General features: G+C 33.0%; 1 protein-coding gene across 2 annotated transcripts in view; it reads right to left on the minus strand.

The window, feature by feature from the left end:
- The window catches only part of LOC150082857 (5-oxoprolinase), a 234,998-nt gene that overhangs the window by 190,718 nt on the left and 30,040 nt on the right, over positions 1–14,240 (minus strand). For both annotated transcript variants that reach the window (XM_090376873.1, XM_090376872.1), the window contains exons 6-10: positions 11,826–11,905; positions 11,676–11,728; positions 7,074–7,177; positions 5,092–5,180; positions 3,828–3,945 (exon numbers count right to left, since the gene is read on the minus strand). In XM_090376873.1, the coding sequence (XP_090232999.1) occupies positions 3,828–3,945; positions 5,092–5,180; positions 7,074–7,177; positions 11,676–11,728; positions 11,826–11,905 (444 nt within the window). The remainder of the gene's footprint in view (positions 1–3,827; positions 3,946–5,091; positions 5,181–7,073; positions 7,178–11,675; positions 11,729–11,825; positions 11,906–14,240) is intronic.

The raw sequence follows: 14,240 nt of genomic DNA on the forward strand, positions 1-14,240 counted from the left end.
ATGTTGTTGATAAGTTCTTGCAGTAAAGTGGGTAAAGTGCCAGGCAGGCACTTTATTCACCTGGCTAGTAACCTCACTAATAACCTTTATCCACCTGGTCAGCATAATAATAGTAACTTAAATAGTAATAACTGGACAAATGTCTTACCTTACAAACTGTATACTTATATGTCAGATAATATATGTTCATTAATTTTTCTTCCTCTCCATCGCTGCTAAGCACAATCTCTTCAGCAGCATCTAGATTTCGTGTACCTTCTGCTCTCTTTAAAAGTCACAAACTACACACTTTGAAGTCACAATTTTTTATGGTCTAAAACAAGCAGAAATTCAATAGCACAGAACCTAACCCAGGGATTTCCTAACAAAATACAGTGGACCCCCACTTTAAAGATATAAAGCACAAATTTAACTTTATTACCTTACTAATTAACAAAGTTAAATCGGAAGAATATTTTCCAGTTAGCAAAATAAAAATAAATTTATGCTTACGTACATAGCTTAATTAATACATACTGTAATATGTACATACTAACATTGATATTTCTATTCACTGACTTTTTTTTGGTTGTAAAATTTAAAACAGTAAAAATGATAAGCAATTAATAACAAAGAACACAGCACGCACAAGTTGCAACAAACACGATACACACAAGTGAGATATGGAGTAATGAGTTTCTGAAAATGTATTTATGTTTTTTATATGATTGAATATTTCATGGAAGGGGAAACACATTTCACCATAATAACGAAAAAACCCACAGAATTCCAGCCGGTATTATCACAAATACAATAAGATCGAGTTTACTACCCATTTATAATTGATTGCACTAACCAAAAAGCCCAATAAACCAGAAAGTGCAAATTGTTTTTATTGTTTTATGGTAGTGACCTCCAGAAATGTGCTTTAGAAAAATACCATGAAAGCAATAACGACTAGCAAGTTAACAGCAGGGGTTCACAAAAAGGAATGGAAACGTTGAAAATTACATCTAATATAATAGCAGGGTTTTTCCCAGTACAAAAGCTCAAAAATACCGTGTTATGTGACATTTCCCACAATTCTAAAACCATGTTAGAGGGAAACTGTGTTATATAAGTACTGTGTTGTGTGAGGATTGCTGCAATTTATCAATTGTGTTAGAGCAAAACCATGTTGTAGAAGTACTATGTTATACAGGGGTTGCCTGTAAAAGCATAAGAAGATTCACAGCACTACTTTTGGAAATTTTTCTTCCACCCAAACCAAGGTATCGTCACTATTCTGAGCTATATGCTTCGCTGCTCTAGTCTGAAGCATAATATTGACTAAATAATTAAATTAAAACTACATCAATACTGTGCAATTTGTAATGTGACAATAATTTACATTATTTGTAGTTACTATTTTAACAATTAATAGTGCATATATTGCAGCAAATTTATAACTTATAATATTAAATATTCACTAACAGAAATATATGAAAGAAAAATAAAGAATTATACTTAAGTACTGACTGATACTACAAAAAGTGGTGCCTATTTCTGCTACTGAAATTGCTTGAATTACTTACCCAATTAAAATAAAAAATATATACAGCTTCTTGATTAGAATAAACAAAGTAATAACTTTTTCATTCCACAAGTAATAACCAAAATTAAAATTAAAAGATAATGAAAATGAACCCACTTAGTTGAGCTCAAAAACACTCACCACTGGAGTTATCATAAATGCACATGCAATGGCCAAACAGATTCTGTTATTTAACCATAAGCTCTTCATAAAAGCAATTAACTGATTTGTTCCAGTCTTCCTTATTTTTGGAAAATGTATTTTACCAGTATTCACACTCATATCACAATGGGAATGAACAGAAGCAAAAACAAAATTGAGTTGGCCTAAGCCAGATGACTCTACACTCTCTTAATGATAATTATATTGAACAGCAGTAATCACCACTGAAAACATATACATAATGATTGCGACCTGGATGAGGTACATATTCTCTTGACTTCAATCATTGCAGCTATTGCTTTGCTGAAGCATGCAAATTATTACAATAATGTTTCTTATAGTTCCTTTATGAAAAAGAGCTCGGAATGAGGCATTATGGTTATGCAGCTATTATATAAACCAGTGGTGTATCCAGGTATCATCATAGGGGGGGGCATGGCAGCCAGGTCCAGGTATCATCGTAAGAGAGGGGGACCATGGCAACCAGGCTTTTGAGTGTTTTTTTTTAGAATGCCTCCTGTGTTCTTTTCTTTAATTTCAAAATTTTGGTTAGGTGGGCATATGCCCTCTCTGCCCACCCCTGAATACACCCCTGATATAAACCATGGACAATTCATATAAACATAATTTATTATTTAATCAGCTCTTAGCAATTTTATTAAATAATGAATTACTGCTCAAATTACAATATACATTAAAAATAATTAATATCACAAAATAAATTTACTTCAAGCAATCTAACAAATTGGAATATAATATTATTAAATTTACCAAGACCATACATAAATAACTTTTATAGAGCACAAACAAATCACTGAGGCCTAAATGCCATCATATTTTAAAATTATTCTGCTTAACATACACTGAGTGATCACTGAATTATGACTGCCTACCTAATACTTCATAGGTCCTCCTTTTGCCCTTAGTACAGCAGCTATCCGACGTGGCATTGATTCAACAAGATGTCAGAAGCATTTGGGAGGTATGGCCAACCAAGCTGTGCGTAATGCGGCCAGCAATGCAAGTATGGAGGTGATTAGTGTATCCAGATACCTGATATGCCTTTCCATAATTTCCCACAAGTGTTCTATGGGATTCATACTGGAGGAGCTTGGAGGCCAATCGATATGCTGGAAGACAGAACTGTGTTCCTCAAACCATTCCTGCACAAGTGCCCGATGGCTTGGTGCATTGTCATCTTGGAAGATACCATTGCTATTCAGGAAAAAGTGTAACATAGTGGGTTGTGCACAGTCAGCAAGCAGTTGATGATAGTGGAGACCAGTGATACGCTGTTCCACATGCACCAGGGGTTCAAGTTCCTGCCAGTGAAACATTTCCCACACCAAACAACTGCCTCCACCAGCCTGCACTTTTGATACCACGCATGATGGATCAAGAGCCTCATGTTGTTGATGCCAATTCCATACATGACCATCCACGGTGTGGAGTAAATAACATGACTCATCCGACCAGCACACCTTCTTCCAGTCTTCTAACGTCCAACTTGCATGCTCTTTGCACCAGGCGAGTCTTTTACGCTGATGAACCTTGGTTAGGAGAGGATGCCGTAGGTGTCATATGCTGGTATAGCCCATACATGTGATGCATGGTCATGGCAGATATTGTTCCGGATTGGTCCATGTTGTATTGGATAGTCAACTCTTGAATAGTGCTGTGCCTGTTCACCTGTATGAGTCATCGGGCCCAGCACTCACCTCTAACTTCAGCCTTTTGCTGACCTTTGCAGTTTTGCCATCAGGTCGTTGTTTCACCATTTTGATGCCAGTCCTGGTATACTAACTATGGTGGCTCTCGAACATCCAACCATTTTAGCCATTTGGGAAATCAAGGCACCAGCTCGTCGAGCTCCCACAATCTGTCCTTTATGAAAGTCCAATAAATCCTTCCTTTTACCCATCACACTCAGAATTTTACTACCTACTGAACCACTGACATCTTATCTATGCTACGTAGGCTGACTAACTGTGCACTCTTATACCTCACGTGGTCAACAAGTTGCATTCACTTTTCATAAGGGTGGTCATAATTCAGTGATCACTCAGTGTATATATATATATATATATATATATATATATATATCAGTATTTACCTTTACGATAGCACACAGGCCCAGGGTGTGCTCCAGCAGATTCAGGACCAACAACAAAAAGACCTGACCGAAAGAAAAGCATGGAGCCTCCACCAGCAGCTACAGTAGTGATATCCAACTGAAATATAGCAAAATATTATGAAACATGTGTACATATGAACCTGCATACACACTTACTTTAAAATATAAAAAGGAATCTCTGGTTAGAGGGTATTTATAATCTGTAATAAGATCAGACCGGAAAGAAAAAGCTCTAAGAAAATAGAAGCATTTTTGTTTGAATTTGTGAATAAGTGTTCAATGGTTTTTAAGGACATCCCATAGGAAGCCCTCTCTATGCCTTTCCAGTCCTGTTTAACCATGCATCTAGACCTTCAACAGAATTAATTTCAGGTAATTGTTACTTATTTTTTTTTCTATAGGTTAATTCTAATTATGTCCATTTTCATTAGAAAAATATTTTAACCACTAAAAAAAGAAGGTAGGCTAAATGAATTATGCATGTGTGATGAGCTGTATTGAAATAACAATTATGATAAATATAAAATACTGATTGTGTTATAACATAAAGAAACCACATACAATAGAAAAGAACTAAGCAGTATAACTAATCAAGTAATGATGTGTAATAAAATGTTTCCCATGAAAGTTAACAATAAACAGCCATCTCTATTTTTTAACTACTAACACATTCATGATTTCTCGTATTGCTAAACTGAAGATTACATGAACCTAAAAACTATAAAAACTTGTTAAAGTAATGAAGATATATAACCACGCAAATGTGCACAACAACTGTCAGAGCTGGCATAGTGGAGGAAACAGAACCCAGAGACTAGAAATGAAAACAGTGGATTGCTTTCCAGAAGTTCATATGTCTTGTCCTGGCTTATCCTATCATATCCATATTTAGCCAAACTTGATCTGATGTGACCTTACCTTTCAACCTAGCCAAACACCACACTACTGAAGGCAACAATTTTCAGTTATGCTTAGCAGTCAATGTAAATACCATAGGATAGTTATGCATAGCTATCCTATGGCATTGGAATTTAGCATATCCTATTGTGCACACAAGATGTCAATGTCAATATGAGCAAGGTGTTTCAAGGACCAATTTTAAGTACACTTTTATAATTTACATTGCTATGTATTAGTAACTTCAACAAAATTTCTAAAGCCATATATGTTCTTTAGAAAGCAAAGAGTCTTTATTTTTAATATCTTAAAATAATACATATAAAAAATAATAAAACAGTAATACCTGAGGTGCTTGGATTGTTACACCAGCAGTAGTTGTTTCAAACACATGCTCATACTGCCCATCATAGCGACTAACATCTGTTGAAGTTCCTAATCGTGAAAATAATTTTTTTTTTTAAAAATAAATCTAATTATTCCCTTCACACAGTCATAATCTTGATAAGTGATTCATTGATACAGATAGAAGTCCTGTAATTTACTATGTGTACTTCTCCCAAGTCATGTTCAGTCAAGTTAATGAGACAACAAACTATATTAACAATCTAAATCAACAAAAGTTTTACTTAAATTTTTAAACTGATTTACTTTCTAGAATCTTCTTACTGTTCCTATCTTTATTCCAATGACTCTAGAATCAACTTAGAGTAATTTCCACCATAAAAGTAGTATGGATAGTAAAGGGTCTGCTAGAGGGATCTTATATTACTAATGTAGTAAGAGCTATTACTGTTTGTCTAAAATAATGGGGATTTACTAAAAATGCTAGAACTAATCAATATGTATAATGTAATGTTTAGTAAATGTAGTTTGTATGTTTTTAGTTATAACCACAATCACCATGAGATCTACCAAAGGTAGATAGCAAGACTCAAGAAAACAATGAGACCTTGATCCATAATGGTGAAATTGGGGATGGGGGAAGAACTGCTACAGGAAATTCTCCTGTGGATCAAGGTCTCATTGCGTGCACTGGCTGCAGCACATATTCAAAGCTGTCTCTAGTGGTATATAATAATTCCACAAATGATCCTTTTGAGTTTGTTACAGGTAAAGAGAGGGTGGCAAGCATTAGTGACTAATATAAAAAATAATATTTTCACTTTGTTCTAAACTTCACTGAGCTTTAATTTCAACTCCGAACCTAAGCATTATTGACATGCGTATTTCATAAAGTTAATGCAATTAACTTTCAAAAATTAAACAACAGGGTCTGAATAAATATAATTATTGCCATTTTGCTTTATAATTGACATAGGCTATTTAATAAAAGAATGTAACTAACTAACAAAATTAGTATTAGAGATGTAAAAATTGGATTACTATTATAAGCAGATGATATTTTGCTATTAAATATTACTTTTAAGATCTTCGAGAATCTCTGAAAAAAGTTAAATAAAGATTGAAGACAATCTGGAATGAAACTTGGTTACACAAAAACAAAAGGTATGAAAGTTAGGAGAAGACAAGGAAAATTTCAGGAAGAGAATTCAGATTTCAGGAAGAACAATTTAGTAATTTTCTGTATCTAGAAACAGTCTTTAATGAAGATGGAGGAACAGACATCAAAATAAACAACAGAATAATTAAAACAGGAAGTGTAGGAGCCAGTTAAACAAATTCATTTGAAGCAAAAGACAAAATTAGCTGTTTATAAGACTGTTTTTAGCTTATTTTAACCTTTGGAGAAACTGAGCTAAGTAAGATATAAATAAATAAAATGAGAGTTTAAGAAAATAAATGGAAGTAACAAATCTCAGCATCAGCAAAACCGTATTACAAATGAGGAAATATAAAAACATCTTGGGATAAAAAATTTTCCAAACAAAGGTAAGTAAAGGAAACTTAAGATGATATGAATATATACAAATGATAGAAGAAGGAAGATTGGCTAAAGAGATATTTGAAGCAAAAATGAATGGTAAAAGGCTCACAGTTAGACCAAGAGGAAGATAAATTGATGGTTTCAAGCAAACATTAGAAGAAAGAAGGCTTACCAGGCTAGTGCTAAAGGCCTAAGATGAAATAGGATAGCATGGAAGAAATAGTGAATGTAGGGCTGACACAGTCCAGAAGGATTAATTTGTGTTAGTATAGTGATCAGTATACCCACTGAATATAATAGATTTGGATTATGATAATTTTCATCAAAATCAGAATTATGATGGTATCCAAATTTTTTAGCACAGTACATGAAGGAAGAGTTTGTTAAATTTAAAAGTAACTTTTTGAGGGAGAAATATAATATTAATTGCAAGAACCTACCTCCCATATCAAATCCAATTATAGGATCTCTGTCATAAGTGGTAACAGCATAACCTACAACACCACCTGCTGGGCCTGAGAGAATGGCTCTTGAACCACAAAATCTACAATTTTTGTTAAAAAAAAAAAAAAAAATCATAGTGAACTAAATTAATAAAGAAATACTCCAATATTATTCAACTCAATAATTTTGTTAAATCTACATTAGATAAATCATACAAGTGCACTATTATTATTTAACCCTACATATCACAATTTGCAATTTATTACACCTTTTGTAGTAACAAAAAAAAATTTTTTTTGTGTGTTATTATATAAAAAAAATTTTTTTTGGAAATTCTGCTACTAATTTTTTTAAAAATAATGAGTGTATCTACAACTGAAGGGCTCTATCATCAAGCTCATGCATAATATCTAGGCTGAATAAAAGTAATTTTTCAGTTTAAATAGCTAAAAAGATAAATAAGCAGGCTAAAATTAGCAAATAAGCATTTAACCCAGCATGAAATATAAATTTATATTTCCTGATTGAATCATACCTTCTCTCTCCCACTTTATTTTCTCTTGAACATGGTTTTGTCCCAGTTGGTTGTTCTCATGCACATGATGAACTATGTTTAGTTAAGCTCTCTATGAGTGTTACTGTACTCATTTTTGAGTTGGTAAAGAAGCATCATGCTTTGAAAATTACTCTGTTTTAAAGTAGCTTGAGGCTTTTTCCCTAAACTAGACTGTCTTTTTTTTTTTTTTTTTTTTTTTTTTTTTCTTTCTTTGTTAGTTGTTGGCACATTGGCTTCTGTGGCCATAATGCACCTCCCAAGGTTTCTGCACTACTCTGATCCAAGCTGGAGGCGGGATTTGAACCCACGACCTTTGGGTTGCCAGGCAAGCACTTTACCCACCTGGCTAGCCCGGCCGGCAGACTATGTCTGTCTGTTTCGTTACTTTTATAAATTACTTTATCGATTTTCATTTGATTTTATCAGGTTTAATTTTAATGTTTATAATTTTACCTCTCTTAATTCTGTATTTTTATTTTTTAAACACTTGTTTTTCATTAGAATTTTTCTCATCTTGCTAAATGCTGCAAGAATTATGTAATTTTTATTCCACTTCTTCAGCACACATTAAAAAAATGGCAAAAAACAGAGACACAAAGGCATACATTGATAATAATCATGTTCATATTTTTAAAAACTGTGTTCTATCCAAAATCAGGCTCAGCATAAATTTCTCTAGACTACCTCTTAGAAGATAGAATGGAAAATTGGTCATGATAGATGGTTGAGTGGTAGAAAAAAGAAAGAGTGGTGGTTATTGATTAGTACTGCTCTTCTTGGACTAATGTTATTAGTGAAGTACCTCAAGTTTCAGTACTGGGCATCTTATTGTTTTCAATATTTATTAATGATAATGATGAAGGCATATTAAGTTTTAATGTCTATGTTTGCTGATGATACAAAGCTTGAGGGGGGTAATGCCAAGGATCAGGGCATGACACTGCAAAAAGGGATAGAAAAATTAGCCATATGGACTGAGAAGTGACAATTGAGGTTTAACACTGATAAATGCAAGGTACTCCATACAGGTAGCAGTAATCCCAGAACAACATACCAATTGGGTGCTACTACACACTCAAGGTAATGGAAAATGAAAAAGACCTAGTATAACTGTACAACCTGACATGAAGTTCTCTGAGCAGTGCAGTAGGAGGCTAGGACAGCTCATTGCAAATGTCAACGATATACAGGAATTTTGCCAGCAGGGAAGGAATTATCCCATTGTATACGGCAATGGCCAAACCATATCTTGAGTACTGCATACAGGTCTAGAAGTCTCATTTTAGGAAGGACGTGTATCTGTTGGAACAGGTACAGAGAAAGGTAACAGGATTAGGCATAGGTACAAAAGGATACTCTTACCAAGAAAGAAAGAAGTCCTGCAAACTGCAGCACCTGGAAACCAGGCACTTGTGAGGAAAACTGATTAAAGTGTTGAAACTTTGAAATGGACTGAGTAAACTAAATGATGATAATATATTTACTGTTTCTTGGATGACACATTAAATTTAAAATGGAATGCTGTAGAATAGATGTAAAAAATTTGCTTTCAGACAAAGTAAGTGATTACTGGAACAAACCTCCATTTGGTTTTAGGGAAGTGGATAGTTTGAATAAATTTAAGGATGTTGTTGTAGGATTTTAGGTTCATCAACAACTTAGGTCATACTGCCCCTTATATAATATGTCTGTATATTGCATGTGTTATGTGGTCAAAGATGACTAACCCAAGTTCCTGGAAGAACAATGCATGCTACCCTTGCCTTATAAAAGACTCATAAATATTTATCACATCATTGACGGGATTCAAACTGAGGTCTTTTCCGTCCAGTGTAGGGAGGATGGTGATCATGCCAACTGCACTACCCATAAGGGCCTAAATTTAAGGAAAGATTAGACAAATTATTAGCAGGGATGTACATATGAGGTGAGTTTTCCAATTTTGTTATTTTACATTTTAAGCCATCTCAAAACTAAAGTATGTGCTGTGAAAATATGAAATGTCAGGAATCTTAAAAAATTAATTGTCAATACCTGCAGTGAGATCACATCCTAAAAAATTAAAATGTTCTCCTGGACTTGAAAAAATGTTTATATATACAGGGAGGTCCATAAGTATGAAAACATGTTTGGCTGTAAATAAGATTATTTTAAATATATATTTTAATTAGTAATGCTAGCACAATATAAAGGGCATACACAAACTTAAAAATGAAAAAAAAATTTATATCTGTTCAATATCACCTCTATTTTGGTCTTTACAAAATTGCAGTTTTTTTTAGGAGCATTAGCAACTAAGGCCATATTGCTCCGGGATATGCGGTGGTCATCCCTGACCTTTCCGCATCCTCCGTATTTGACAACATTGCAGTCTTTGGGCACAGATCAACACACAAAAAGGTACAATTTCTCATAAATATTTTCATATTCTCTAACTATTGACTGCTGAAGCTAAAGCAGCAATTATTACTAAATAATTTATCCTTTAAGAACCCATACAAAAAAAAAAAAAAATCAATGTAATTCCAGCACAATTTGTAAAATTGTAGGAGTTTCTCTGAATGCCTTCAGTTTATAGTTTCACTAAATGTCTGCAGTTTATAGTTTCAACTAGTATGTCTCCCAGTTGCAGTCTCTTAACCATCTTATGAGATCCTGCAATACTTTCCAGATGTTTCTAGATAAGGAAGGGAGTTAATTTATTTAGAGGTTGATCTGCAAGTAAGTGCAAAATGAGAAATGTGGGAAAATCTGTTGCTGAGGAATTTGCTTTAAATCTCTTGGGTTAAGATGTGTCACAGTCAACATCTGTCTCTTTGGTGTGAGCTTGTCAGCTCTAAAAGTGTAAATGAATTGTAATCCATATTTGCTCCTTTTGTCCCTTAACAGATTAACTTTTCTGCCAATGTTTCCAGCCCTGTCATGTGGAGGCAGGAGAAGTGCCACCAGTGACCAAGCAATAAGAGGTTAGTGTGTTATGAAGGTTAGTTTTATATACAAGAAGAAAGGTGCCTTTCCATTTTTTTAGTAAGCCTATTTCTTTACATTGAAGAGTAGAAATCAAAAACTATGTAAATGAGAACTTGAATACTCTCTGTAATCTATTGATTGGAGAGAAGACACTGAAATTTGCTTTGATCGCCTGCTTGACATTCAAGGCCAGTCAATCAGGTAAATATTGGCTATAAAAAATGAACATACAGGGTCTGACCCACAAGAATGAGACAGTGATACACTAAATTTTTTTTTTTTTAAATTCCAATTAGGAATCTTCAGAACCATCAGATTTCATTCTGAAGAAAAAGGGAGATTCTCTTTTTTAAAAGGAGACAAAGCATACTCTTATTGGAAAATATCTGATCACATTATCAGAGTATGGTGGTCTGGCTTTAATTCAAAAATGTGAAGCATTTCTCTGAAAGATTAAATGACCTTTATGAGCACACTAAAAGCAAAAAAAAAAAAAAAAAGCCACTAAAATTTTGAACTTGATTGAACCTGATTCTGTAAACTGTTAAGAGATGCAAACAAACTTTACTGCTGTCAGCAGCTCATTCCACATAGTGTTTCTAAAGGATAGTTAAGGTTTGCTGTGATCAGATATTAAATCTGTGATCAGATAATACTAAGTACAACAGGAAAGATTCTTTTAATGATGAGGATAACTGTTATTTCCTTAGCATCAACTGATGGGCTAACACAAAACATCTATACCAAAATTTAATATAGCAAATATGGAAAGTTTTGTTTCCAAATTGAAATTTAAGAACTCACTGTTGTGCAGAAGTACAAAAAATGGCAGCAGTAGAAGTTATAAAAGCAAGCCATATTTAGATTATCATGCCGTCATAATAAATTTTTAAATAAAGAGTTATTGAACTCTTTTTTTAATAGTAGGAACTAATAGATAAAAAATATACTGTCAAAAACTTTAAATTTTATAGTACATAATAAAACATTAGTAAACTAAAAGCAACAGAAATAAATGTTTTGATGACACAATAGAAAGTTAACAAGCATCCAAAGGCTGAATAAAACTTACTTATGCATTGGGGTGAGACCTCCATCAGACTGCATAAATAAAACATTCACTTCCTGCAAAAAAAAAAAAAAAAATGCATTAAAATACATTTTATATGTATATTTATTTAAGTTTAAAAGAGCCTCACAGAATTACACTAAGCAAACTTACCTTTAAGTGATCCTTAAAGCCAGAAGAAAAACTTCTTAGATATTTTTTAATGCATGGTGTAAGATATGCATCAGCACAAGCTTAGAAAAAAAATAAAATTGAAATTATGTAGTCTTTCAAACAATAAAAAAAAAACAGCAAATATTATAAAGCAATCCTATAAAAATATCTGTTATTCATGGAAAATAAAAAAATAAAAAAGTGTATTATTTATAAAAGAGTAGCTTTTATTAAAAGTAATACTGACATAAAGCAGTTGTACAGTGAAGCACAATTGTACTTGAGCATTTATACAAATTTTTTTATCTATTATAAAAATTATACTCTAGAATTTAACAGATCTTAGATTTACTGTTTTTTCATTATATGTATGGTGGCAACACATAAACATATACACAGAACAACATATGACAATATTAAATTGTATAAGTGTTAATACAGTCAGTACTGTCATTACACTGACAATGTTGATTACATATTAATATTTGAACTTTGGTAGAACATTATGTGAAGTAGTTAGCAAATCCATCACTTGGCCACCAAAAATTGGTGGTTCTGAATAATTCTATAAACAGGAATATTAATAAACCCTTATTCAAAATTAAACACCATCTATAATCCTTATAAACTTCAAAGGTAACTTTTAAGTTTATGGAAGGGAAAGACTGTCTTTAAAAAAAAATTCCAAACAAAGCGAAATGATATATTTAAGAGCATAATCATAACCATTATGACCACAATGAAATTCAAAATACAGAAAAATTAAGATAAATAAATTAATGTAAGTTATGCAAATTTTAAAAAATTTCAGAATATTAAATTAAACAGTAATATCAAATTTCAAATGAATCTATAGCTTGATACATGAAATTCATATAATTATATTTTATTTATTTATCTACAAGATAGTGAATCTTGTAGATAAATGACAATGGCTGCCATAAAATAAAAATATTTTTATTTTTGTTATTGCAAATCTTGTAAATAAAAATATTGGCTGCCATAATTCTTTTTGTCTTCCTTGAAGCCATAGAGAATTACGTCAGCCAATATTTTTATTTCATTACTTTACAATTAAATATTCAATGCAAATAATTATTCATTTATCTCATAAATAATTATTCATTTATCTCATATGAATAAAGGAAGTAAAAATAACAATAGATAAGAGATGCTGCTAAATTCAATGAAAAATATAAAGAATTCACTCTCCATTTTATCATCAGCACCCTAGCTCCTTGGAAAAAATTAGGTTCTCCAAAGAAACAGGTAGTATTTTTGGAAATTATCCTCATATTAGTACAACACAAAACTGATAGAGCAAAACAACTAGAAACATACTGATGCATCTCATTGCCAAATTTATCTGGGTCGTAGGCTACATGAGGAAGCTACAGACCAGCAGTAAAGTATGATGCAGAGTATGTGTAGGTAGCCATACATGTCCTTTTAATTATACTTTTGCATCTAGGAAGAAGGAGGTTATACAGTGCCAAACCTATAAATTCTCGGCCCCTATCCTCCACTAGATTGCCAAAAGGCCTCCAACTAATTCTAACAACCATACAAAATCAGCTGTAGGGCACCCTGACTGCTTTCTTCCCTCCTACAGTGGTGTGGTAGACCGATTGGTATGATTAGTTTCATTATATAAATGTTCATGTCTGGAGGCTACATCTAAAGAAAGACATTTAGCTACTTGAATAGATCCAAAGAAAAGTGATTTTTGGTAAGAATAATGAAGTGGACATTCTTATGAGGAGAAATCATAATGTGGGTTACAGAGCTTGGAAATCAGGCATCTTTGGAAAGGAGGAATTAAAAATGTGATTTTTTTTTTAAAAGGTAACTAAAAAACTACACTTTTCAAAAAAACAGCTCCAAATTGTATTACCAAAGAATGAAACTTAAATGTGTTCACTGCCATGTACGGGCATAAAAGCGACATATTGCAATGCACATATACAGCCATTCTTAAGCCATTCTTAAGCACATGAAATTAACAATTGTTTGATACTGGCATACTGATTGAAGTTTTTGCTATTTGCAGCAATGCCTGATTTTTGTTTATTGTCAACTGTGTGCTGTAAAGACTTGGTACACTGTTTTATTTGTTCTTTGTCTGTATTGAGGTTAGTTTATGGTACTTGAGGCTGTCACAGACATTCTCTCAGGTACACCAAGCTGGGCTTGCTACTTAGGAGTCTAAAATGCTCATGGAACTAATATTCAGATGACACTCAAGTCAACAACTAAATTTCGGTGAAGCCCAGTCATTCTGTGACAACCAAATCACCAGGTGTGAACCAATGTAAGCAGGGGTCAAGGTGTGGTGATCACACAACAGGGAGGAATGTCACCCCTCTGTGTTATCAGGCAATACTAGGTGTAAATGACTCTCATCAACCAGTGCAA

The sequence above is a fragment of the Mastigoproctus giganteus genome, chromosome 7 (genome assembly GCF_048544385.1).
Source record: "Mastigoproctus giganteus isolate SK-2022 chromosome 7, ASM4854438v1, whole genome shotgun sequence".
NCBI classification, from domain to species: domain Eukaryota; kingdom Metazoa; phylum Arthropoda; class Arachnida; order Uropygi; family Thelyphonidae; genus Mastigoproctus; species Mastigoproctus giganteus.